We start from the raw sequence: 25,433 nt of genomic DNA, 5'->3' as shown, positions 1-25,433 counted from the left end.
AAGATATGATGACAATACAACTCTTAGACTTCAGTATCTTATCCTGTGCACACTACCTGGTAGTCTGAATTTAGTTTGCAGCACAATATTTTAAAATACTTCTAATGTCAAGTATCCAGTAGAACTTGGTATTATGTTGCTAGATGTTATCGTGAAGATTGGAGCTCAATTTTTAATGCTTTTTAAAAAAATTACAATTCTATGAAATTAGAATTTTTTGCAGATTGCTGTTTTGAAATTGGGATGTTACCTAGTTGAATAAAGGAGCACTCACATTAGAATGCATGAAGTATCAAAGATACAGAACTGCTTCCTTATTCTGTGGAATTCCTGTGTTTTGGAGTAAGGGTGAAATCTTTATCACTCATGGTAATTTAAAAAGAAAAACAGAAGGAGTAACAGTTAATACTTGTCCAGCTCTCCTGAAGATAGTTTCCAACGTAATTTCGGAGCAGGTAGTTTAAAAATTGTCTCCCCTGATAGCTCGGGATGCATTTCAGATGAAAGTAGTTTGTGTTATTGCATTGGATATGGTAATTATGTTAATAAGTGTATTAAACATCCAAATGCATTTTCATCTGTAGTTCAGTATTTGGTTGTGACTTTCTGTTAGTGTCAGTTTAATTTCATAGATGGCCACTGGCTAATAGCAAACTTTTTTTTTTTTCTCGTTCAGGTTCCAAGACTTGTAGAAGGCTTAGCTGGCCATCAGTGCTCCCAGATAGCTGCAGCTAAGGATCATACTGTTGTTTTAACAGAAGATGGATATGTTTACACATTTGGCTTAAATACTTTCAATCAATTGGGTATTCTTCCTCCTCCTCCTAACTGCAACGTTCCTAGACAGGTAAAAATAACATCAATCAAAGCTTAGTTGTTTGCTTGTGTTTTTAACAGGACAATAAAGTCAAATATGATTTCACATAAAGTCTTGATTCTGTCTATCATACATGTCAATCTTAAATACTTAACTGTGTCCTGAAAAACATCTTAGTTTGTAACCTGAACTGTACTAAAGTTTGTAGTGCTAAGTACAATACAAGGTACAATTGCCAAAACCCTTTTCTTCCCCAGATTGTTCTGTAGCTGAAATGATGTAGAAGTAATAGGTATGTATTACTTGAGATTCATGCTCTTTACTCCTTTTGAATCACTGGATGGTGGATCTCAGGGTTTGATAGTTGTGTCCTTTGCTGGAAGCATTGCTGATTCTGGAGTCGTAATGCTTTGGGAAGAACAGTGACAGGGAAGAGAGGGTATGGACATGAGCAACTTGAGTATATTTTTGTGCTCAATTTTTGTAGCTTTTTCTATTTTTTTTTTTTTAAGTAAATGAGTGTTAACATTACCTTTTATTGAAAGAGGGGTTCATCTGGTGTAGAACAACATGGCACTACCAGTATTATAGAAGTAGGAAAGAATAATTGGCCAAAGTGCAACAGGATAATGTTTTGGGGTACAATAGGATGCTCTTCAATAGTGTAATGGCAGCTGTGCATCCAAGGTATCTTGATCTGGAAAATCAAGTTAAGTTTGAAGTGTGGAATTAGTAGTATAGTGTTTTGCAGTGTGTTTAGGGCATTAGGACTTGTAAGCTGAAACTTCTTAGCTGACACTTTTGCAGCACTTGAGTCTTATTTGGCTGTCTTATATGTGTCCTGTGCAGTCATGTAAGATGTTGAACATATAAAGACAGCCTAAGGAGATTTGATTCTGGTTCTGATTAGATAATGCAGAAAGTTTGCTTCTTTTTGTCAATAGTGCAATAGTGCCCCACTTGACAAACTTCTGAAATAATCCTCGCTTTTTAGACTGTGTTGATACCAATGCTTCATTCTTAATGTCTTCAGGAGTTAAATGTTGTCAGAAGTTTGTACATGTGAAGTTCACCTGTTGCTGCTTGATATTAATGATGTATTTGGATTTGTGCTTAGGTTCAGGCAAAAAACCTGAAAGGTAGAACGGTGATTGGAGTGGCTGCAGGCAGATTCCATACAGTGCTGTGGACTAAAGAAGCAGTGTATACCATGGGGCTGAATGGCGGCCAACTAGGTAAGGTAGAAGCATTCTGAAAGTAAAAGTCAGCCGTTTAAAGATGTTATTTGTACTAAAGATGTCATCTGCTTTTTACAACAGAAGCATAGTTAAAGCTTCCTCCTCTCTCTCTCTCTCTATCTTTTTTCTTTTTTTTTTTTTTTTTTTTTTCTTTTAAACCAGTCTAAGGACATCCCTTCACACTTCTTTTGAAGAATAATTTTCATTACTGCCAGCCACTTTCACCTTTGGAGATGATGGGAGCTAGTCAGACTTAGCTCTGTTATTTGAACTCTTTGTAATTCTTTTGCCTTCCATGTATCTTTTGTGGTCCTGCTACTGAAGACTTTCAGGAAACAGTGTTGCTGTTTGTGTTGCATAACCCCTAGGCATGCTTGTCTCCTTCCAGCAGTCTTGCTGGTACTGCCCTTAAGTTATAAACTAGCCTTCAGCTCTCCTGCCTATGTCTTTCTTTCACCATGCACTGTAAACATTCTACTGATAACTTTTTCCATACTAACTTTTTAAACTGAAAGGCGCATATCTAGATTTTTTCAACAATGCCATTACCAGAATCCTCACTAAACTCAATATTATTCTGAAGTCAAGAAAGAACCTAATAAAAATGTATTACCAACTAGTGAACTTCTTGATTTATTGCATGAATGGGATATTTTAATTGCTTTTGTCTTTTTTAATAAACAGGTATTGCAATATTGGTTTGGATTTGCATTTCCGCAGTTGTGTGTCTGTGTGCAAACAGAACTGTTAGCTAGCTCTGGTACTTACAGTTAATCTACATCAGTTCTGGCATCAGGTTCAGACACTTTTTTGTGTTCCTATTTAAGATTGCAAAGGTATGTGAAAAAACTTGTCTTTATCAGAGAAATATCCTATTAGTGAATATTTTGTTTGTTTGGTTTTGTTTGTTTTTGTTTTCATAGGCACCCATCATACAATTTTTTTTTGTGGTTGCTTGTGTTATTGAGATTATTCCGGTGTACACACAGCCCAGTGTGTACACAGTACCACATAAAGACAGTAATTGAATTGTAAGTGGTATAGTTGTGTCAGCTAAGCACTATGATAGACCTGTGGTAATAAACCTTGCCTCTTTAATGAGCATAGCACTACACTGTCATATGACAGGGTTGCTTCCAGCTTTAGAGGTAGTTCTGCCGCTTGTTCTTGGATATTTGTACCCTAATCTACTCCGTCCTGCAGACATAAGTGCACACAGAGCAGGATTGTTATGTATGAGATTCTTTGTGTTAGGTTTCTTGATACCGCAGAGCAGTAATGGCCTGATTTTTTTTTTTTTTTCTTTTAATGTTTTCGGAAACCTTGCATTACAGCTCCAACCTTGTCAGTTGTTTCATGTAACTGCCTGTCTTCATGCTTACGTGCACTTACAGTAATTTTTATTATAAGCTTGTTTGGTATCTTCCAGTGGCTGAAATAATCTATAGTTTATGCCAGTGTGATAGTATTTCTAGTGTCTTGAACTATAATGTGATCAAATAAACGTTTTTTTCTTTGGAATCGAAGGCAGTATCACTGCAGAGTCTAACCACGTTAAATAGCTTTCCCTGTAGAATATGCCTTACTTCATCTTTTGTGTATCAAATCTTGAATATTTTCTGGTGTTTTTGGTGAACTAACAAGTATGTGTTGTGGTTCTCTTATCCATCTAATTATTTTGAAGATTAATTATCTACCTAAAAAATATTTTAGAATTTAAAGGTTCTTCAAAGTAGTGTAGTAAAGTGTCCTTTAAATGCACAGTCTGTGGAATGGCAAATAATGTTTTTTGGGGTGTGTTGTATTTTCTAGGTTATCTGCTGGATCCTAATGGAGAAAAATGTGTAACTGCACCTCGCCAAGTTTCTGCTCTACACCATAAAGATGTCTCTGTGTCCTTGGTCTCTGCAAGCGATGGCGCTACAGTATGCGTTACTGAAAGAGGAGATATTTATTTACTTGCAGACTATCAGTGCAAAAAGATGGCCTCAAAGTATGTGTTACTTTTGTAATTTGTCATGAGGTGAAGATTTCACTGTAGTCTTATACTTGCAAGCTATTTTAAAGATTTTTGTGCATGAAGTAGAGATAATATAGTGCTCCCCTGAGTTTTCTTCATTTGTAGTACTGTCATATGAGCTGTGGCTATCTTTTTTGTTGTTTATTTATTTGGTTTTGTTATTAGATGAGGCTAAGGTGTCACTCACTTTTTACCAAAGATATTTTTAAAAATATACTAAAAGGAAATATTTTATGCCATACCATTAAAAATACTGAAACTGGTATTTTTTGTTCATCTGTTAGCCTGAATTTGTATAAATGCATCTTGGTAGAGGCACTGAAGATCTGCTATTCTATTTAGTTATGTTGTTATGATTTTGAATCAGAAATTTGGGATCTGAATTTCATAATTAATATGTGGATATAGTATGTTATAAAGGGTAATTTACGTTGCAAGGGGCACCTTGTGACATCATCTGGTCCATATGCTAAAACCTGGATGTAAAACCTGTTGAAGAAGCTGGGCCTATGACTCATAAATTTAGGAAATTATTTGATCTCATTCTCTCTTACTTAGTTTCCAGTAACAGATTAGAAGAGGTAACTAGCATTTTTGTCCAGCTAACTTCCAGTTAGCTTTTCAGCTTCACTTCAAATTCTAACAATATTTATTGACCTGTTATAGCTTAAGGATTATTTTGTACTTCATTTTCTATGTAGTTGTAAGTGAAGGTGCTGGCATTTGGAGAAATTTAATAGTATGTGCTATGCTCTTACACTAAGAAACTGAAAAGTGATAACATGCGTGGTTTTGATCAGGTAAAACCCAAAACCCACCAAAAACCTGAGAAATTACCTACTGGGATAGGATAAGTCTTTTAATGCAAACAGCTAAATGAAATTGATACAACTATAATTTTTGTAATGATGAAGATCAAAGCTAAATGGTACACTGGTTTTCACTTACAGAATTTTGTGATGAATCTGTGGATATTATGTGACTTACTTAAAAGCAAAGCAAAAATTACTATCTACTGGTAATATTTTATTAGCAGTTATGTTAGTAATACCAGTGGGGAGAAACTAAACTTAAGTAATTTTTCAGTGTCACTACCTCAACTATATTTTTTTTCTGCTTCTCTAAATGAAAAAGGTAACTCTATCATAAAAGCAATATAATTACACAATGAAGAAATACTAATTTAACATTTTGTGTTCTTTCAGACAGCTGAACCTTAAAAAAGTTCTTGTTAATGGAGGACATTTGGAATATAAGGTAGATACCCAGCATCTTAAAGAAAATGGGGGTCAGAAGATCTGCATTCTAGCACTGGATGAAGCTGGAAGAGTAAGTTCTGTGCCTAGAAATCATAATTATATAGCAAGCTGCATACTGATTAATCAAACTTTAAACATAAGATAGGACAAAATCATGCTTAAAAAATACCCAATTCATTTCTGTAGAGCTGCTAGTGATTTTTTTTTTTTTTTTTTTTTTTTCTTTAAAGGGCTCTGGGAAAACTACCAAAGTAATATACAGTAGTTCATGTTTAAATCTGTGAACATCTAATAGCTTTTTAGTGAAGATGTAAACTCTTTTGTTTTTATATACACGAGTGTTTGTGTAGAATACATGGTCTAGTTTTGTTTTGGTGGTTTTTTTTCCCTCATCTCTCCTCTCACCCCACCTAACCTGTCATCTTTACATCCTCCAGAAATTCTCTCAGACGTAGTCTCTGGACTTGGAAATTTTAGAGCGTTTGCTGAAAGCAGCAGTTCTGTAGATGCATCCCTTTTTTGTTGAAAAGTTACAGCTAAACCTGGTGAATGGTTTAGTTTTTATAATTAAGTGTATACACTGTGTTGTCTTAGAACTGGAATACTTTGGTGGATTTATTTTTTTTCTTCTCTCATTCTTTGATAGAGTAACAGTTTATAGGACCCTTCAAAACCCCAGCCTTTTCTAGATCTGCTCACTAGGAGATCTAAATTTCAGTGCCATCTAGTGGTGTTTACAGAAAGGTTTTGTTAATGTAATGCTGCCTTCCTAAAGAATGTTGAAAGCTGAGCTTGATGTCAAAATAGGGAGCAGTGTGGGCATTTCCTTTTCTTTCCTTCCATTTGACTGAATTATGTTTTGGGATGATCTTATCTGTTTATTAAGTCGTCACTTTTCTCAGAGATTATAAACTTCCAGTTCATGTGAGGTTTAGCTTCTAGCATCTGTAATAATGGTAGTGCTCCTTCAACATCTTTGGGATGCTGCTTTAGCAGTAAGAAGCTACTTTGTCTTCCTGCATCTGCAGAACTGTGTCAACCTACATTTCATATCTTTCCATGCTGAATACTGGCAAATGCTGCGGTCTTTAGTGCTTTAGGCATTATAAATTATTGAGTAAGGAGAGGGATGGGATCTTAATACTTCTGTTTGCTGAATCAGTGCTTCATGATCTGGCTTGATTGTACTCTCTTTAGGAGAGTACTGTTTAGCCTAGAAAAGAGGAGGCTCAAGGGAGATCTTATCAATGTATATACATACTTGAAGGGAAGATGTAAAGAAGATGGAACCAGACTCTTTTCAGTGGTGCCCACGGACAGAACCAGTGGCCATGGGCACAGACTGAAACAAAAGAGACTCTATCTGTATATCAGGAGGGTGAGAGTAATTGAGCACTGACACAAGTTGCCTATGGACGTTGTAGAATCTCCATCCTTGGAGATATTAAAAAGCTGTCTGGACATAGTCCTGGGCGGCTAGCTCTAGGTGACCCTGTTTGAGTGGAGGGTTGGCCTAGATAACCTCCAGAGATCCCTTCCAACCTCATCCGTTCTGTGATTCTGTAGGGGTCAAGAGAGGGGAAAGGAAATAGGTTACTCAAATTCTTTTGTCCCCTCCTTATGTAGGTATTAAAAAGACCTGTGCAGGTCCTTCAATGGGAGCCTGACTTTAGCACCACTAATGCCATACCTGGGCTTCCCCTTCCGTAGGATTGTTGTTTCATGCTTGCTTCTTTCAGACATCTACAGTATACCTTGTTTGGGTCCTGCTGTGCATGCAGTTCTTCATATTTCTGTTGAATGTTTTGAAGTTTGTGCTTGGTCATGATCTCCATTCCAAAACCTTGACTGGTACAGAGAAACTTCAGATTTTTGTTAAACAATTAACAGGAAATGGTTTACATTTTTGGTGTGCTAGCTTTGAATTTTGCCTGATTTATAAGCAAGCCAGTTGGACAAATCTGTAAATTAAGACCTAGATTAAACTGGTTTCTTGATTTGGTGACACCTTTTACTGTCCTTGTTGAAATGTCAATAAAAACTGTCCTATAGATGACTACTGTGAAGATGTTTGAATATTCAGAGAAGCTTTTCAAATGCCCTTCATGGGCAAATGGATCTTGATATCATAATAGATTTTCCCTCTTTTGTTTGTGAATTCTTTGTAATAAATGCTTGTAACACTTTAGTATATATTTTTGAAGAATGTATTTCTCCTTTTATATGCAACTATGAGATGGCGTGTTCTTGTGTTTTTAAAAAAGTAGTGTGTGATATGTAGCTGCTATTATATGATATGAAGATCTCCTCTTTCTCTGAAAAAAATGGTGTTGTAGGTGTTCTGCTGGAAGTCATCTAACAACTCCATGAAGCAATGTCGTTGGGTGTATGGCCGGCAAGTCTTCATGTCCGATGTTGCTTTAAATAGGAACGAAATAATGTTTGTCACACTGGATGGTGAAGCCTTTACAGGAAAGTGGCTGGAAGAAGGGAAAAAAATGTCAGAAAAAAAAGGTTAGCTGTGATTTCTTAGTGGTTTTTAAGTACTTCAAATCAATATAAAAGTTTAATTGAATCTTTAGTCTCTAACGGTATTATGTGGTGAGTTCATTCTTTCCTCTGTGGCTGAGGGTTGGTAGCATTGACCACTACTGTTCTCTTTCCTCGGTAATACTAAGATTTGCTTACTTTGCAGCCATCAGTTGACCTTTAGGTGGAGATTTGCAGAAGAGTACTTCTGAAGAGTAATAGTAGCACAAAGGTCCAGTGTAATGATCTTGTCACATACTTGATGACCAATCGTAAGAGATTTGGCATTGAACAAAAGGAGGAGCATGTAGCTGCTTGCACTGCTAAGTCTGTGAAACCTTATTGTGTTTCCCAGACCCTTATCTGGGCATAATGCAGAGTCCAGAGCAATTTCTGCCTTTTTAAACTTGGCTCATATTGCTGAGAGTAGGTCCTGTGGAGTGTTTTTTTTTCTGCAAGGAAGATACCTGTCTACTACAGGACAAGATTTTGATTGAAACTGTCAGCTCTATTCACGTAGACGTCTTAAAATTCTATGGATAGAAATGGATTTATTTCCAACCTGGGATAACTTTATGGCTTTATGTTGCAATTCTACTTCCTTTGATGCCTAGATTCCATCTTTAGTTTTATCAGTCCATTTTTGCATTTTTTTCACAGCAAAAAATCTTTCCTCTGTTGCTCAATCCAGAGTTTCATACTAGTTTTACTCTGTTGCTACTTTCTTTTATTCTACACATCATGTAGTAGTTTCCTTGTTACAGAGGCACCAAATGCATCTCCTTTTTGCTCTCTTTGTCCTGGTGCTGGTGTTGTCCAAAAATCTGGAAATTTCTGGACATCACTGGTACTCTCTTCTTCATGTTTACTGCTGGGTTTTTCTGTAGTTTTAGTATCTTCACGGAAAATTCAGAATCGAGACCTGTTGACTAGTTGAATGTCTAGTTGATGTTCATCACTGAGTTGTAATGAATAAAAGCTTCTGTTTTGTTGAAAGATTTTAATGAGTTGTTGTGAATGATGTGCGTGTATTCAGTTATCCAGTTCTTGAAAAATAATCCAGTAGTCAGAGAATATCATGTTTTTTTCAATAGTGTTTTGTTAGTTTGGTTGTAATTTAAACAGACATAATGTGAAGTCTGAAGGCAATTGTGTCATATCTGCTGTAATCGATATGACAGGAAGAGAAAACAATCTTGCACTGCTGTACACTGATGCACAGCTTGTTTCATTCCACAAGAGGTTGCATTCAATGTTAGATGGAGTGTTTTCCCTTATATGAAGCAGTAGCAAAACACTTCCACAAGAACTTCTGCATGAAAACTCTCCTATATCTAATGTACAGTATTTTTCTGAAAACATCTTGCTGCATTTCAGTTAAGCGAGCTGAAATCTTCAGCATAATTTAGCCTTATTCAGTGACTCCATCAATGGACTTACAGAAGTAAGGAATCTTGCCTTTTTGTTGTATTGGTTGCATTTTATTTAGCTGGACCTTTCTGTGTTGTGGCCTTTTTTTTCAGCAGAACTTGTATCAAGCCTTCAAAATTCTTCATGTGATGTGTCTTGTGAACATGATGCAAACAGTGTGTATGAAAGGATTCGGCTTCAGAAGCTTACTTTTGTCCACCGAGCCGTTAGTATTGCCACTGATCCTAATGGTAGCAATTTTGCTGTTTTACAGTCAGATCCCAAAACAAGGTATTTAAAATGTCAACAACAGTAATTTTTTTTTTTTTTTTTTTTGTTGTGTGTTTGCAATTAAATGATTCCATTTTTCAAAACTGTTTTTTGGTTTATACAGAAGTCACAGTAAAGGTGGCTATCCATACTCCTAGAAAATAGCACTTGTTAGTGAACAACTATGTTGAAGTTACCTGAAGGCCTCGGCTTACATATTTGCATAATTAGTATGGCTAGTGTTCATGTTTTATCTAAAGTGTTTAAGGCAAGCATTTGTGATGTATTTCTTAACACACTCTGAGCTCTAAATACTGTAGAAATTCACCTCTTCAGTAATCACCAATAATCAGCTTTTAACTACAAGTGAAAAGTGGATCTTTATTTGTTGGGGAAAAATGTTTGAAGTTAAATTAATAAGTAGAATACTGAACCATGTTCCTTGCACTTCCAATAGTTTCCAGTATATCTGATAAATAAGTAAATATTATCTTTTTTTCTTACTGCTTTAGATTGCAATATGAAATACAGAAAATATTTCTGTATTTTCTTGTTGGAAAAATGAGATGAAGATAAGATCGTTCTGATGATATATAATGGCTCTATTATAAAGACAATTTACTGTATTTGATATTCTGAAGCTAGACCAATCTTACCTATGTAGTTTAAAATACTATAGTATTAGTTCTTGTTGTAAAGAATAGGACAACAAATGTTAAGTAATCCAGCAACATAAGAAAAAACCCAAACAAAACAAATTGCAACAGCCTCACCTTCTTCATTAAACATATATGTAGATTTTTGTGGAGCTTATAAATAGTGGATTTTTTTGATGGATTTCATTTTGTTCTAGTCTCTATGAAATTCCAAGTGTGTCATTATCAAGTTTTGGAGAGGATTTTGGCAAACTGTTAGATGAAACAGATGAAATGGACAGCATCCATGATGTGACTTTTCAGATTGGCACAAGAACTTACCCTGTGCACAAGTACATACTGGCTGTACGCTCCGACTTCTTCAAGAAGCTGTTTGTTTCCAGTGACAACCACATAGATACTCCAGACGTCTACCGCAAAGATGAAGATGCTGTTGGATGTGATCTTTATGTAATAGAGAAAATTCATCCAGATCTGTTTGCATACCTTCTGCAGTTCATATACACTGATACGTGTGATCTTTTGACTCATGGTTATAAACCAAAAGTCCTGCATAAAGGAAAATCGGAAGAATATCAAGATACTTTAATTTCTAACCTGAGTAAAATGAGTTTTGATGAAAATGTTAATGGAAAGTCTGCATTTGAGATTTATAGAAATAATCAAGTGCAAGTTATAGCTGAAAAACAGAAGAGCAAATCTAAAAAAGGCAAAGTTGTTGGTGAAGAAGCTAACATCATAAAAATGTTGCAAAGTGCTGCAAAGAAGTTTGGACTCAGCAATTTAAGTGGAAGGTAGGTGAAAGAAAATGCATTTATATTCTGGCAAGCTCTTCACGGAGTGTTTTTATGTAAGCTGTTCTAACTTTAGTTATTATTAAAGTAGAAGGCTACTTGGGCTTGATAAGTTTCCCTTTTTTTGCTTATTTTGCTGTTTGTAAGTATAAAAGCTTACAGCACATACCATGTCGTATCTTTAAAGCAACGTCAGTTTACTCTTTGCTAAGAAAAAACATGTATGGCCTTTTTTAATAATGCCAGAAGCAGACTTTTGTAGCATGATTATGTACTTAAAGCATCATTTTTCTGATGGAAATGTGCTGTTGACCCTTATTGTATCCTAGAACCTCTCAGACATTTTTATTTAAAACATCTGTCCTGTGTGTCTTTTAAGGCATGAGCTCTCTGAGACTTAACATATGATGCAAATCATCTGACTTTCCAAAATGACTGTCATAAAACATCAGTACTTGTTTTGTAAGAGATAGCTGATCCAACTGAGTTTTGGATTGATGAATTCTATGCTGTGGTCTGTAGTCTACCAGTTTTTCCATAGATAGTGAACATATTTAGCATAAAATGACATAAAGCAAAGTTAAATTATTGTTTAACTGATGCGTTTTTAATGTTACGTGGTGAAAATAATGGAATTGAGACTGTCTCTGTAGAACAGTTTTACTCAGGTTTTTTTTTTTCCTACATTTGTCTTTTCATTTCAAAGGAGGAAATGAGCTTTTTCAGGGCAGTTGTCTTCACTGTATTTTTCACAAACACTAACATTAATCAGCAAAGATGTGAAGCTGCTTCTAAAGCTGAGTTTCCTGAGTAAAATTTCCATGTTAAAGCACTTGCCCATTGAAAGCATGTTGCTTTGTAATCCCCAGCAACTCTCCTGTGTCTTTACTATCCCATTCACAAGCATTCTTCATGAATTAGAGTGCTAAAGAAGCCTGTGCTGAAACATACAACTCTTGCAAAACCACTCTCTTAGTTCAGATAACTGACTGGTAGCAGTATATGTAACTCCTAGATTTTTGACCCTATGATGTTGGACTTTGGCCTTAACTAAAGCAGTATAGCTTTCATCTAGGATAAGAAATAAGACAGGTAAGACGTGGAAAGAATGTCAGTTACGTTTTACATCTACAGTGGAGACTTTCAAGTAGCAACTGGCCCTTTTGAGTTTTCTGTGAAGAATGATTTCGATCATATTTCATACTCACAATGTGAGCCCACTGAAGTACTGTTACTTTGCGAAACTGTTCTTAATGGTTTGAACTGTATACTTACTGTATTACTTACTACTAATGTTAATGATTTGCAGGTTGGATGGAGTCAGGTTAGAAAATGGAAAAATTAATGTTGTCAATAAGAAGAATGGGAACAAACCAAAATTAAATCAGAAAAAATGGTAAACTTTTTAAATCAAGCTTCCCCTACCCTCATGATCTTCCTCTTATGTCATCTCTTTATCTGTTAAGTGTAGGCTAAGATTGATCAGCTGTATTTTAACTTCTGGTGTACACTTCTCTTTCACAGTAACTCATGTTTGGAAGATCTCTGTAGATCCTATAGGCTGATCTATGAATTAGTAATCTGGGATAGATTATGTATGGTATATTTTTGCTTCTTTTTGTTGTACATTAATGTCTTCTATGAATTAACTGTGTCGTAGAATACTAATGTCAGGAGAAATGTTGTGGGTAGTCCAGTCAAAAGCAGTTTGACTTTTTCAAATGTACTTTCTGTGACAAGAAGACATAGATTGGAAATAAGCAAATATATAATATTTTTTTTTCTAATTAAGAACATCTCTGGAATATCTTTCAATAGAAAAATTCCCTACACTTTTATCAAAATGATGCTTGTTTTTTAATTTCATTGATGTGATTGGTTTATTTATACCCACCGGCTTGAATAGTCTACTTTCTCTGTAAAAGCTACATTGCATAAAAAGTAGCTTTTTCACAGAGTTTGGATTACTTCATTCTTAAAATGCATTTTCAAAGCTTAGAGCTACTAATATAAAAGAATTAACTAGCTTAACATAGACCATTTAAGACTGACTGAAGTTAGCCATAATTAAATTATTTGTTCATAGCGGTTTTGAAACAGTAATTGACGGTGTTTTGGAGGAACAGATGGAATTTTGAGGTCAACTTTGGACAAAAAAATTTCTCTTTTGAAACTATCATGCTTGTAGTTTTAGATTCATTTTACATGATATTGTTAAAGTGCAAGTGTGTTTTATTTTAAAGGATAAATCCTAACTTGCTAAAGTAAGCATTTATTTGTAGAGTTTACAACTTGTAGCTCTTCTGAATAGTCACATTTCTGATCATATTAAATGTCTTCTAGTTCGTACCTCTGCGATGTGACCCTGAAATCTTTAGATGGAAAGGAGTTCCCGTGTCATAAGTGTGTACTTTGTGCAAGACTTGGTATGTGTGTGTATTTATATATATACATATATATAATGTAAGTCGTATTGTCTTTTTTTTAACTGCAATTTTATTGCATTTTGAACTGAAATGCCTTTCTTTACAGATTATTTTCACAGCATGTTAAGCAGCTCATGGATTGAGGTAAGCTTGCGATAAACATGTGTGATGGTATGTTTTGTTGCATCAAATAAGTGACAGCTTTTCAGTTTTTCCTAGAATAATATATCCTAAATACTAGGGAAGAGGAAAGGCTGAATTCTTGGATCCTGTTTGCAAGGAAAAAAAAACCCCTACATTTTTGGTTACTCTATATTTGTACTATGAGATTGTCTGTTAAATGCAAGTAATAAATGTAATAACATCTATCAAAGGAAATTAAAGTATTACTTTTGTTTTAGAGCTTTATTTTGAGCTAGTTCATGGATTTATAAAAGCTACTGAAGTGTTCTTATGAGATCCTGCTTTGGATGAATTTTCATTTTTTTCTGTAAAAGATCTTCTAATTTAAATAGTATGCAGTATGGAATAGCTTTTCATATGCACTGAGTGAAAGATAAAGCAGAATTGAGAATCAATATGTAGAATCTCTACCTGACTCTTACTGTTAATGAAATGGAGGATATCCAGGACTATTCCACTTCGTCACTAGCTGCTGCTTCAGAAGATGTAGATCTTTTATTTGTCTTGGTTCCTGTTTGCTACCTGGGTTTCAATACCCTGATTGTTTCTGGACATTGTAATTTCACTAAATGCCTCTGTTCAAGTATCTGAATACTATTGATCATGCTTGTTGAAAGAGAGGAAAAGTGTAAATGGAGAAGCATTTTTCAGAGACTGAAAGCTGAAGTGGTGTGCAAGAGTTTTCTCAGCTTTCAAAGCTTTTTGGCAATATATAAATCTAAAACCTGGCAAAGTACTGGCAGTTCTTTTCTGCTGCGTAACAGAACTTTACCTGTCCTCCAAGTGACTTTGTTGCCTTTTCCTCAGTCATCCGTGAGGAAACGTATCTGAAACACTGTGAGACAAGTAATTGCTTTTCATAGTTTTTTAAAGTGATGAATGTCCATTTGTATCGTTGATTTCTTTATCGGTTATCTATTATTTTGTAAGTAAGTCTAAATCATACTAAATGCATAACTAAATATGTTATTAATCAAGTGCTTTAGATGTTGTATAAAGATCTTTGTCTGTAAGAGGTTTTTAAACTTCAGAGGTGGAAATATGTCAGTACTAGTAGCATGTTCTAAAGCAAAAGAAATGTTTTAGTATAAAGTTTTGCTTCAGTACCACCCGAAATAAATCAAAGTTGTTAAGCAGTGATGTTGCATAAGCTTGAATGGTGACAATTACATGGTTTAATGGCGAATGTTTGCTCATGCGAAAGCTTTGGTTAATTAAATGATTAAGATAGTTCTTCAAATGGAGAGTTTGCTGAGGACCTTCTTTTCTGAGAATTTAACAGTAATGGCTACTTTCATTTTATCCTTGCGTGGGAACTTGTGATTTCACTAGATCTTTTACCTTGAAAGGAAAGCGTTTCTGTACTTACATAGGGGATTCCTGTAGTTCTACTTTTAGACAGTTGTGGATAAAGTAATATAATCAAGGAGGATTGTTAGAGAAGACGCTCAAACTGATGAACTGTTTCATGGATATTTATTCAGAAGTTTGGGCAGATTTTAATTGCTCTGCTACAATCAGTTCTTAATTGAAGAACTGGAACAGATTTTGTACAAATGCTGAAATAATTGTCTAATTTTGAAAATGTGACACTCAGTCCGAGTAATTTGCTAAATATAATTGCTGCATTAATTTTGTGTTTTATTCCAAATAGTCAACTTCTTACACTCCTTTTGTTTGCTTTTTAAAAATTCTTCTGCCTTTTAGGCTTCCTGTTGTTCAGCTCTGGAAATGCCAATCCATTCTGACATACTGCAGATAATCGTAGATTACCTGTATACAGATGAAGCTCTTGCGATAAAAGGTGCCATTAATATATTTTCAACTCAACTGTAGCTCCTGCAATTTTTATATTTTTAAAAAAAGACATTAAATACTTAATGTGCTTGTGTTGAAATTTTATGTAGAAAATCCAAATTTTTGTGACTCTTGCTTTAGATTTTAAGGTAATAGCTGTACCTCAGGCCTTTTTATACCTTTTCTTTAGTTTGTCAAATTGCAGTTTTTCTCTTTCCCTCCTTTTCTTCCTTCAAAAAAAATGTTTGTCTGTGCACTTCTAAGCTATTCCTTGTGCTGTGAAAATCCTGTCAAAATTTGCAAAGCCATTACGTTTATCCTTTGGTAAAATCTCATTGAAGATGTATGTGTTATAGTTGCTTTTGAGTTGCCTGCTGTGTTTACATGATGCTTTGTTTTTCAGATTCTCAAAACGTGGAGTTCATATGTAATGTTCTTGTGGTAGCAGACCAACTTCTTATATCCAGACTCAAAGAAATCTGTGAAGTAGCCATTGCAGAAAGACGTGAGTTCTTCCACTTGTATTATAAAGGGTTAGAGAATAAAAAGTGCTTTTTTACGATGCTAATATTCTTGCCTATTTCAGCGCAGAATTATTTGCTTATATTCCTTTGCTCTAATTACCTTTTGCTGTTCATTGCATAGCTGTTAACTATTTGGTTTTTTTAGTCCAGGGGATGTTCTAGGTTAGTATAATCTTCCATTCCTTATACATCAGTTGTCTTCATCTCACACTCTTTAATAAAAAAAGAAAATAAGTTTAAAAAGCAAAAAACAAAAAAAAAACCCGCAACCCCAAAACCACTACAACGAATGAACCAAACTTTTATAAAACCTTTATTTCATTGAATTCAAACTTACTGTCTTTAAAACGTGATAAAATTAATTCTATACTTCTATCTCTGTCCTTGTATTTAGTTTTGCTAGTTCTTCTGTTGTTTATTTGACATAGTACTGTTTCTATACGGCTGTGAAGATCTTTCTTTTCTATAAAACAGAAAGTGCTGTTGCTTAGCTTCATACAAGAAGTCAGCCTACAATTTTTGCTTGTCATTTCTTACTGACTTCCGTTTTTCTCTATCTTTCCCCTGCTGCCTACCCCTTCACTCCCCCTTCTTTTTTTTTTTTTTTTTTTCTTTCTCCCTGCTAAAGGAACATTTGGAGCTTTAAGAACTGTTTGTGCTATATAGGGAAGTTGCTGGTTTTAACTTTCTTTTTCCCTTTTGTTTTGGATTGCTGAATTTTGATGTATTGAAATTGATACACTTGTAGGTAGGGCCTTTCTGTGAAGCAACCATTGCATTCAAGCTGCTACAAAGTGATGTGGAGCTTGCTGTGGTTTATGGCCATTTGAGCATTAGCATTTTTTTTAGGAATGGAGAAGTATATGATATGTTTCAATAACTGATCATGCTGTGCAATAAATATTAAAAACTGCTGCATGATACTGCAGCATGTTATCCAGTTTAGTGTGTCGTGTTTCTTCTTTGCAGTTACTTTAAAGAATGCTGCCGAACTGTTGGAGTTCTCAGCAATGTATAATGCTGAACAGCTAAAACTGTCCTGCTTGCAGTTCATAGGACTCAATATGGCAGCTTTGCTTGAAGCAAGGTAAGGAGGAATGCAAATGTGTTCATGTACTAGCTGTTAAATTCAAACATCCCAAAAAGGCAAAAGTGTTGGAAGAACTAATAGGAGAATTTAAATGTTAAAATGTCACTAAATGCTGCTTTTTTGAACGGAGGCTCATTTTTGCCAAACAGAGAGAGAGAAAATAGTTAAATATCTGTACATACTGTGCCAGTTTTATAGTACAAAACCCTATGTTACAATCTGGCATGAACAGTCTGGATTAAGTGGAAAAACCTCTCTTGAATTCAGTGGGCTTTCCATTTAGCCTAATCTTGTTTGGGTTTTGAAAATTGTTTTTGAAGATGCATAAAACTACTGCGTGGTTTTGTTTTGGTTTTTTTTTTTTTTTTTTTTTTTTTTTTTTTTTTGTCATTTGATTCTTTTGTGTTTTTTTAACATGATAGTTACTATGCAAATTGAATTTATTTTAAGTAATTTTATTATAGCTGGTACATTTTCTAGAGAGGATGGCCTGCTTTGTGGTAGTTTCTTCACTTTAACTGTCTGCAATGAGGGCTGAACAAATTAGTTAATTATCCTTGCTTTCCACAGTGATTCAGATAGAGTTCTAAGAAGTTGAAAGTGTGATCTGGCCTTCCTTCTCATGATGTTTTTGGACAAGGCTTTGCGTTGCTTCCGGAATACATACCATCTTCTCAGAGCAAGCCTTATTGTCACTGATTGAACTTCTTTTCTAGCAAAGAAAATTGCTTTTCTGTCCCCACTCCTGATCCCCCACTGAAAACAAAACAAAAAAAAGAAACAACCAACCCTGCCTCCCCTCATCTCTGTTATTGATGCACTCTGTTCACTCCTAGCTGTTTTATAATGCTTCCTTTTACCTATAGAAGTTCTTGGAGATCAGAACCAGTTCAGGATGCCAGCATTTCATTGCTATGTCACACAACTGCTCCGCTTTTATAAGAGACAGCATATTAGCATTTTTCCTCTTTACATCCTTATAAACATTTTAACCTTTGATATTGGATAGAAGAGTAAAAATCTAATAACATTTTCTTAAATATTATTCTGAATTCAGATTTGTTTCATTTGTTTCAGTATTCTTACTGCAATTAAGACTGTATCTGCATTTTGGTGAAAATCTGAAAATGCCATTATTGGGTAGCAAGACTTTTATTCTGAGACACTTGAGAGAGATAGAACTCAGTTATAGAATCATAGAATCATAGAATGGTTAGGGTTGGAAGGGACCTTTAAAGGCCATCTAGTTCAACCCCCCTGGAAGGAGCAGGGACATCTCCACCCAGATCAGGTTGCTCAGAGCCCAGTCCAATCTGGCCTGGAATGTGTCCAGGGATGGGGCATCCACCACCTCTCTGGGCAACCTGTGCCAGTGTTCCACCACCCTCAGCATAAAAAAAAAAATTCCTGATGTCTAATCTGAATCTACCTCCCTCTATTTTGAGACTATTACCCTTCGTCCTGTCACAACAGGCCCGCTGAACAGCCTTTCCCCATCTTTCTTGTAGGCCCCCTTTAGTTACTGGAAGGCCTCTATCAGGTCTGCCTGGAGCCTCCTCTTCTCCAGGCTGAACAGCCCCAACTCTCTCAGCCTGTCCTGAAGGACAGCTTTGCGCAAGGGGAGCTGCTCGTGTGGGCAAGACAGTCCTGTTGAGTAAAGTTTGTTGCTTTAGTTGTTATTTTTTGACATAAATGTCAAAGAATGTTGTAGCTGAGTTTTACAGAAGAATTTGCATAGACTTGGACTATTAGATATGTGTCAGGAAGACTTGAAAGTATGCAGAAATAGGTAAGGTAAAGACTAGTTCATGGTAACTCAACTCTATAGGTCTATATTGGCTGTGGCCTTAGGTAAAGGTAGGCTATCTGGAAAGGTTGTGGGTTTAATCCTGTCTTGCAACAAGGGCATTCACTAGTTTATATTTTGTGTTCATTTTCTTCCTTCTGACTCTAACCACCTTGAATAGGTAATAATGCCTGTAGGTGAGATTCATCTAAAACATTAATTTGAATTTTTCATTAATAACACTTTTTATTTTTTATTTTTTTTAAGCTGGTAAGATAAATTTGTATTTATTTTTTTAGGACTCTGGATGTCTTAAGTGATGAAGTTGTAAAGGATCTTTCTGTTTACTACAGGAAAATGGTGAGTTATGACTGGAGTGTAAGCTGATTAGGCTTAAAATGAGAATAGATGAGTAATAAATACATACCTGCAGGATCTGTAGATGATGGGCTGAAGGTGGAACATCTGACTCAAAAGCTAAAGTTGGCTGCTGCTCTTATCACTCTCATCGATCTCATATTTCATTATTTACTAGCCACTGCTGCAACAGTATTGTGTCCTTTAAATGAATTAATTATACACATTAAACATATTAATGTTCTGTAATTAGCAATTATGTGAAAAAAACATAAGCAAAACCTACAGAAAAGAGCATGTGTTACTTAGAAAGGAGAAGAAAGCAAATTAGACTTTTTGAGTGTAAAGTTCAGGGTGATAAAATAGATCTTAAAAGCAGCAAGAAAAATAATGTGAAGGTTGAACTTAAATGCAAAGGGGAAAACCAAAAGACATTATAATCCAGTATTCTTTAACTGTACAGTAGTAAAAGAATGTTTGCAACACTTTGAAGCCTTTTTTTATCGGGGGTGTATAGGCAGCTGAAAGATATGCATTCTGAGTCTGTCACTTAAGCAAAACAGAAGGAGATTTATTTTAAAGATGCAACTTAGGTTTATAACCTGGTTAAATAATTAATTACTTGATCTGTAAAAGTGTCTTAAATGACAGTAGGTTTTGGTCCTTTTACAAGAGATCATGTATTTGCTAGCATACAACTTAAAAGAAACTTAGTGTAACAGCTTTTACAACTACAGATTCCAGCTATGGTCAGGAGAGTGATTACTCCATATCCAGATGGACCTGACATAAGTTCTTTTGAGACTGAAGATGGAGAGAACTTTGTCTTTTTAAGGGAAGAAATGAATACAGAACAAAATTCTCAGTAAGTATCTATTTTTCATCAACATTTTTAACTAGATGAGCTGTATATGGTATTTGTTTCCCTTTGGATGGTGCCTTACTCCCTTTGGGTTAAGAATTGAAATATTAAGAAACAGGAGAAATGGAGATTTCAGAGACTGCTCTCAGTATTATAAAATGTTACAGAACTGCAGCGGAGCACTTTTTTCAATTTATAAGTAGCATGTGAGTAAAAGTAGCAAAACAAGCATTCACAGTAGTGTTTGGGAGTTGTGCAGATGATAAGAATATCCGTGTATGTATGAGATCAACTGTGGAGTTCATTGAACTTCACTGAATTAGGAGAAATCAAAAGAGAAAAAAACTGACTTTAATGTACTATAGATCTGTCTGGAAAATTGTGATAATCTGCATTTCTTAATATTAACAGAATTGTTATGCAAAATACAAAGTTTTGTAGCATGAGTTTTTAATCTGTCAGTTTGAAGTGGCTACTGTCTGGCTGTAGAATAACAAAACAAGTGACCTGTGTTTAAGAGATGTTAGAAAATGTGATCGAAACACTGTAGATCAGGTAGTTTGGCCTTGGTGGGTTTTGTGGACTTCTGGTATTCTGTCTTTGAACGTTTATTTTGAAGACATAGAGGTGAGAGTAATAGAATCTGTAAAGTCTTGTCAGACTGATTTAATATGCTGCTTTTCTCTGATGAGCAAATAATGAAATTACAACTGCTTTTTTGGGTACAGTTTTTAAGCTGAAGAAATTGACTATGACACCACAACTATGAAAAGTTAATTTTAGAGGATGGTTTGGTAACGTACTTCCAAATAGTGAAGTATGATGTCACTGTGCAGATGAGACCTCACCTGCAGTATTGTGTACTGTTCTGACCATTGTGTCAAGAAAAGTTTTATGCTAAATGAACTAGTACAGGTAAGGACTAGTAGATCAAGGGAACTGAGAGGCTATTTTATATTAGACTTCAAGCCTTTCAGTGTTTTTAAAGGCTAGACCATAGCTTTTAGGGAATAGGGCAGTACAAGGATTAAAAAAACCCCAAGCATTGTGAAGTTACAGTATTGATGCAGGAATGAATAAGTACATCTATAGTTATTCCACAAAAAGCTTCTCAAGGAATGTTTTGGAAATAGGGTTACTGTGGCTGTGATTCATATAATTCTGAATTTCTAGTAGTTCTGTTAAAATTAAATATGCCTTTTATTTGATTCCACTCTTCCTAATACCATATATAGGAACATGTGACATTTTGGTAACATGACCATATGCCTGCTTTATTGTAGAAGTAGTAGTATTTTGGTGGCAATATTTGTGTTGGGGAAAAATGAGGCCAACTATGGAGTTTATTGAGCTTCACTAATTTAGGAGCAATCATGAGAGAAAAAAAGTGGAGACTTGGATGTAGTTTCCTTTATGAAAATTGTTACAATGTGTAGCAGGTTTAATCTGACCTAGGTGGCAGTGCCAGCCTATGCAGTTGCTGTATCTTACGCTTGTCTCAGCAGAAGTCTTTGGGCAGTGTAATAGACCAGAGACTAGATCTAAATTGGAAAGATTTTTTTTCTCTTCCTTCTGGATTTTCCCCACCTGCCCAATCATTTGGTAAATAGTTGTGCCAGTGCGTAAGCAGAGCAGGAGCAAGCAGCTAGTGACATCTAGTGAGAACAGGTATTACTGCCTGAATTATAACTGCTGCTGCTGACCGAAAAACTTGACATTGACACTGATAATTCTGAGGCTCAGTTTCTTTGACTTTAATTAATCTTGGGGGTTTTGTTGTTTGTTTGTTTTTAATAGGGAAGCCCTTTTCAAAAGAGCAAAAACTAAGGCAAAAAAGAAGCCACGAAAACGTTCCGACAGCTCTGGAGGATATAATCTATCAGATATTATTCAGAGTCCAGCCTCTACAGGTCAGTGAGAAAGAGGTTCTTTTCAGGTATAAAAACAGAACATAAAATTTAATATGCAATGCACTGTGATGGAGTGAATAACTTTTTTGGATTTTTTTAAGCATTGTTTGGTCCAGCTGTCATGATTTAGTAGTTCTATTGTCTTTTTCTATTTCTTAGGCTCAGTAAAACTGGATAAAACTAACTCTGTAGAATCACTTCAAGAACTCTTAACATCTGACTCTGAAGGTAGTTACGCAGGAGTGGGTAGCCCTAGAGACTTGCAGTCCCCTGACTTCACAAAAGGATTTAATCCAGAGAGGCCTGAGGTTGGATTTCTTTTTTCCTACCAATTTATTTGTTTGTGTTGATGTAGTCCATCAATAGCAGAGTTTGTATTTTGAAATGTTTCTGAGAAGCTGTTGTCCTTAAAATGGAGTAGACAACTTTAACTACTTACTGTTTGTCTGATAAAGAAAATAAAAATCAGTAATCCTTATTAAGTCTTCAAAGAGTAATTTATTCACATGATACCATAATAAGAATTTTTATATACTATAGTGTTCAGAAGATGTCTAACCGAAAGAGCAATTACGTAAACTCTTTATCTACTTCATTTGAAATGCAAAGCAAATCTGAAGTTCAGAAGCCAAAAAAACCCAAAAATGGAAACCAAAAAACTCCAGGAAAATCCTGCTGTTCTTCAGCTTCTGTAATTTGACAGAAGTATAGTTAGGATAACTGAGGCATAACTGGAAAAGAGAAATAAGTTTCAGGGAATTGTGCCTATGTTAAGTGTTAAAGCTTTAGAAGTTAACATCTCCAAGTGAGTTTTCCTCTATTAAGATGCATATTTGGACTTAAATGACTCAGGGTGAAGTGAAAAGAAATGGAAAAGGGGTACAAATAGCAGACTGTTCAGGAATTCACTACGTTATTGCTATTTTTGAAGTATCCTTTAAAATCTTATAACTTACACTTGTCAATCAAGTTGTTTATAGCATTACTCTCTTTTTCTAAATGAAAAAAAATATGACAATACTTATTCAAAATTTTTCTGTCTTTTTTTAAGATGAAGGACAAAGCATGCAGTCAGGGTATGAAACCCTCTCAGCCTACCAAGGAGATGAAGTCATACAAGGGATCATCAGCATTGACACAGTCCGTTCCACAGTCCATTCCCAGTGCCAAAAACAACTCAGCAAGCACTCCAAATTGGGTAGCAACCAGTTTCAGGTGGAGTAATAGTTGTGGTGCCTAACTTGCCTAACTTACAATCACTGTTCTACACTTGATAGTGAATGCTAATAATATTCTATTCAGACTAAAAAGCTATCTGCTCTTCAAAATGATCATGCATTACTTGACATCTGAATTAAAGATTTTGGTGGTTTAATAAAACTGTTACATTTTTAAATTATTCTTTGAGAAAAACAATTGCTGGATACTCCTGCCCCTCCTCCCCCAAGTGCTACTGGTCTGGACTTCTAATATATTTTTGGAAGGCCTGCTTGATTAACACTTTATAAAACACTTGGCAGTTTTTTGCAGAATCAGACCATGCTTGACGCTATTAGAAGCACCACTGTACTTTGACATCTTTAAGGCATGCCTTTAGATTAAACAGTCTGTGAAAATCAACACCGCAGGTTTAACTGATACAGTAATAAAAAAAACTATTAATAATTTTTATCTGTAGAAGTATCTGCATGTGAAAAAGGAGCAGCACTGTAATAGACTGAAGTCTGTCTTGCCTGATGTCCTGTCTCTGACAGTTGTCAATAAAGGTTGAATAGAGAAAAGTTTAAGGATTTAGGGAGTCATATAGTGATAATTTCTCACAGTTTTTCCAGACTCTGTTGATTTGTGGCTGATGGACTTTGTTAATACAGATGATACAGCTGCAGAAATTAAAAGTTGCAGCTTTGAAGTGTATTGTTTGGTGAGCAGCCTTCATTAGGAATCTGTGTTTTGTCTCACTGTGTGTTTGTGCAAGCCCAGTCTGTGCAGAGAGGGTAACACATGCCACAACCAACTTTTTCATCTTTAGACCGATTGGAAGAAGCTCCACCTTCACCTGCTATCTTAGATTTCTTTTTGAAGATTTTTTTTTAGAGGATAGCATGGATGGAGAAAAAACAGAACCATAGGACTTTACTGTAATGTCACTGTGCCTTTATGAGTTTACCTTATACCCTTCACTTTTTCTAGTGTTGGTGGTATGATGTCATGAAAAAGCAGGTAGCACTGTTGAGTGGAATGTTTAAAGGATTGATACTGTAGTGTATTTGGTTGAACCACTGCGGAGGAACAATGACAACAGGGTTTGGTGTGACCTCACAGTTGTTAATTCCCTAATTAATCTATGGCAATTGGGTTTATGTAGAGAGAGACAGAGCGAGTGCTGCTTATATTTCATTTCAAAGCCTGTCCTTAAATCTAGTTGCAGCACAGCTTAGTTTACAAATGCATTTAAGTACATAGGTTTTAATTTATAGTTTTATGTAAAGCTTGGAAATATCCAGTTTAATTCATGTTCATTTCTGCTAAAGTTTAAAATTAGGTCTTTCATGAAAAAGAAAGTGATTCCTAAAGTTTGAGAATGTTACTGGTATTTGTAAAGGGCTCTAACTTTGCAACAAGTATTCTGTTTGTCATATGAAATAATTTTAATTTTGTTCTTCAAAGAAAGATATAATTCAACCTTCCTGAAAGAGCTGTGAGCAATGCCTCTCTAATAGTTAGCATGAGCAGTTGACTACTAAATAAGTATCCTGAATTTTAGGTATCTGATTTTTTCTAAACTAATCATAGTTCACATCTTTTTTTTTTTTTTTTTTTTTTACAGTATAATGAATCTTGAAAGTATTTTTATAGTGTACTCCTAAATATGTATATATTTATAAAAGTTTTGTCAGAAACATTCTATTTGAGGTTTGCCATAATTGAGGAAACAAACATAAATTATACATCCGGTTACCAATCTTATGTATGATTTAGAGGATTTCAGTGAAGGCTGGAGTTGCGGAATGTAAGTAAAAATGAGCACCGAGTAAGGTAACTTTATTTTTCATTTAGCCCTGCCAGCCCTCCTGCTATGGATCTCAGAACCATCATGGAAATTGAAGAAAGTATGCAGAAATGTGGAACCATGCCAAAGGCAAATTCAAGGTTGGTAAAAAACCAAAGTCTATAAAAGAAAAGTGTGATAGACCAGGCTATTATGAATTTACTTAGTGGTTCAGGCAGTTCAGAGTTTAAAAAAAGCAGAGGAAAAGTTGTCCTCTTTGGTTTTAAACGGATTTGTTTACTTCAGTTCATTATGGTGTTTTTCTGTGAGCATCCAAAATTTATCCCTTTATTTTTTTTCCTGTAGCCTTGTTTGGTCAACTACTGCAAAAGCAAGTCTTAGCTGTTGAAAGAAAGCGCTAGTAAACTAGTATCTTAAATCAATGACCTGCTTTGCTGAGCTTTCATATTTTCAACCAAAAAGAATGAGTTCTTGACCCTAGCACTTTGAAAATTA

The 25,433-nt window shown here is 35.2% G+C and overlaps 1 protein-coding gene across 3 annotated transcripts in view; it reads left to right on the top strand.

The window, feature by feature from the left end:
* The window catches only part of IBTK (inhibitor of Bruton tyrosine kinase), a 59,480-nt gene that overhangs the window by 14,542 nt on the left and 19,505 nt on the right, over positions 1-25,433 (top strand). For 2 of the 3 annotated variants that reach the window (XM_086745758.1, XM_086745756.1), the window contains exons 6-24: positions 677-847; positions 1,935-2,052; positions 3,868-4,048; positions 5,281-5,404; positions 7,671-7,848; positions 9,387-9,564; positions 10,397-10,993; positions 12,303-12,389; positions 13,337-13,419; positions 13,526-13,563; positions 15,310-15,406; positions 15,803-15,904; positions 16,893-17,010; positions 19,099-19,159; positions 19,894-20,021; positions 21,816-21,928; positions 22,088-22,236; positions 22,980-23,143; positions 24,986-25,078. In XM_086745758.1, the coding sequence (XP_086601884.1) occupies positions 677-847; positions 1,935-2,052; positions 3,868-4,048; positions 5,281-5,404; positions 7,671-7,848; positions 9,387-9,564; positions 10,397-10,993; positions 12,303-12,389; positions 13,337-13,419; positions 13,526-13,563; positions 15,310-15,406; positions 15,803-15,904; positions 16,893-17,010; positions 19,099-19,159; positions 19,894-20,021; positions 21,816-21,928; positions 22,088-22,236; positions 22,980-23,143; positions 24,986-25,078 (2,780 nt within the window). The remainder of the gene's footprint in view (positions 1-676; positions 848-1,934; positions 2,053-3,867; positions 4,049-5,280; positions 5,405-7,670; positions 7,849-9,386; positions 9,565-10,396; positions 10,994-12,302; positions 12,390-13,336; positions 13,420-13,525; positions 13,564-15,309; positions 15,407-15,802; positions 15,905-16,892; positions 17,011-19,098; positions 19,160-19,893; positions 20,022-21,815; positions 21,929-22,087; positions 22,237-22,979; positions 23,144-24,985; positions 25,079-25,433) is intronic. The other variant, XM_086745757.1, reaches the window with a different exon arrangement.

Source organism: Chlamydotis macqueenii, chromosome 3 (genome assembly GCF_036417535.1).
Source record: "Chlamydotis macqueenii isolate bChlMac1 chromosome 3, bChlMac1.mat, whole genome shotgun sequence".
Taxonomy (NCBI): Eukaryota; Metazoa; Chordata; class Aves; order Otidiformes; family Otididae; genus Chlamydotis; species Chlamydotis macqueenii.
The sequence above is the reverse complement of the archived record's forward strand: the minus strand, read 5'-3'. Positions and strand labels throughout refer to the sequence as shown.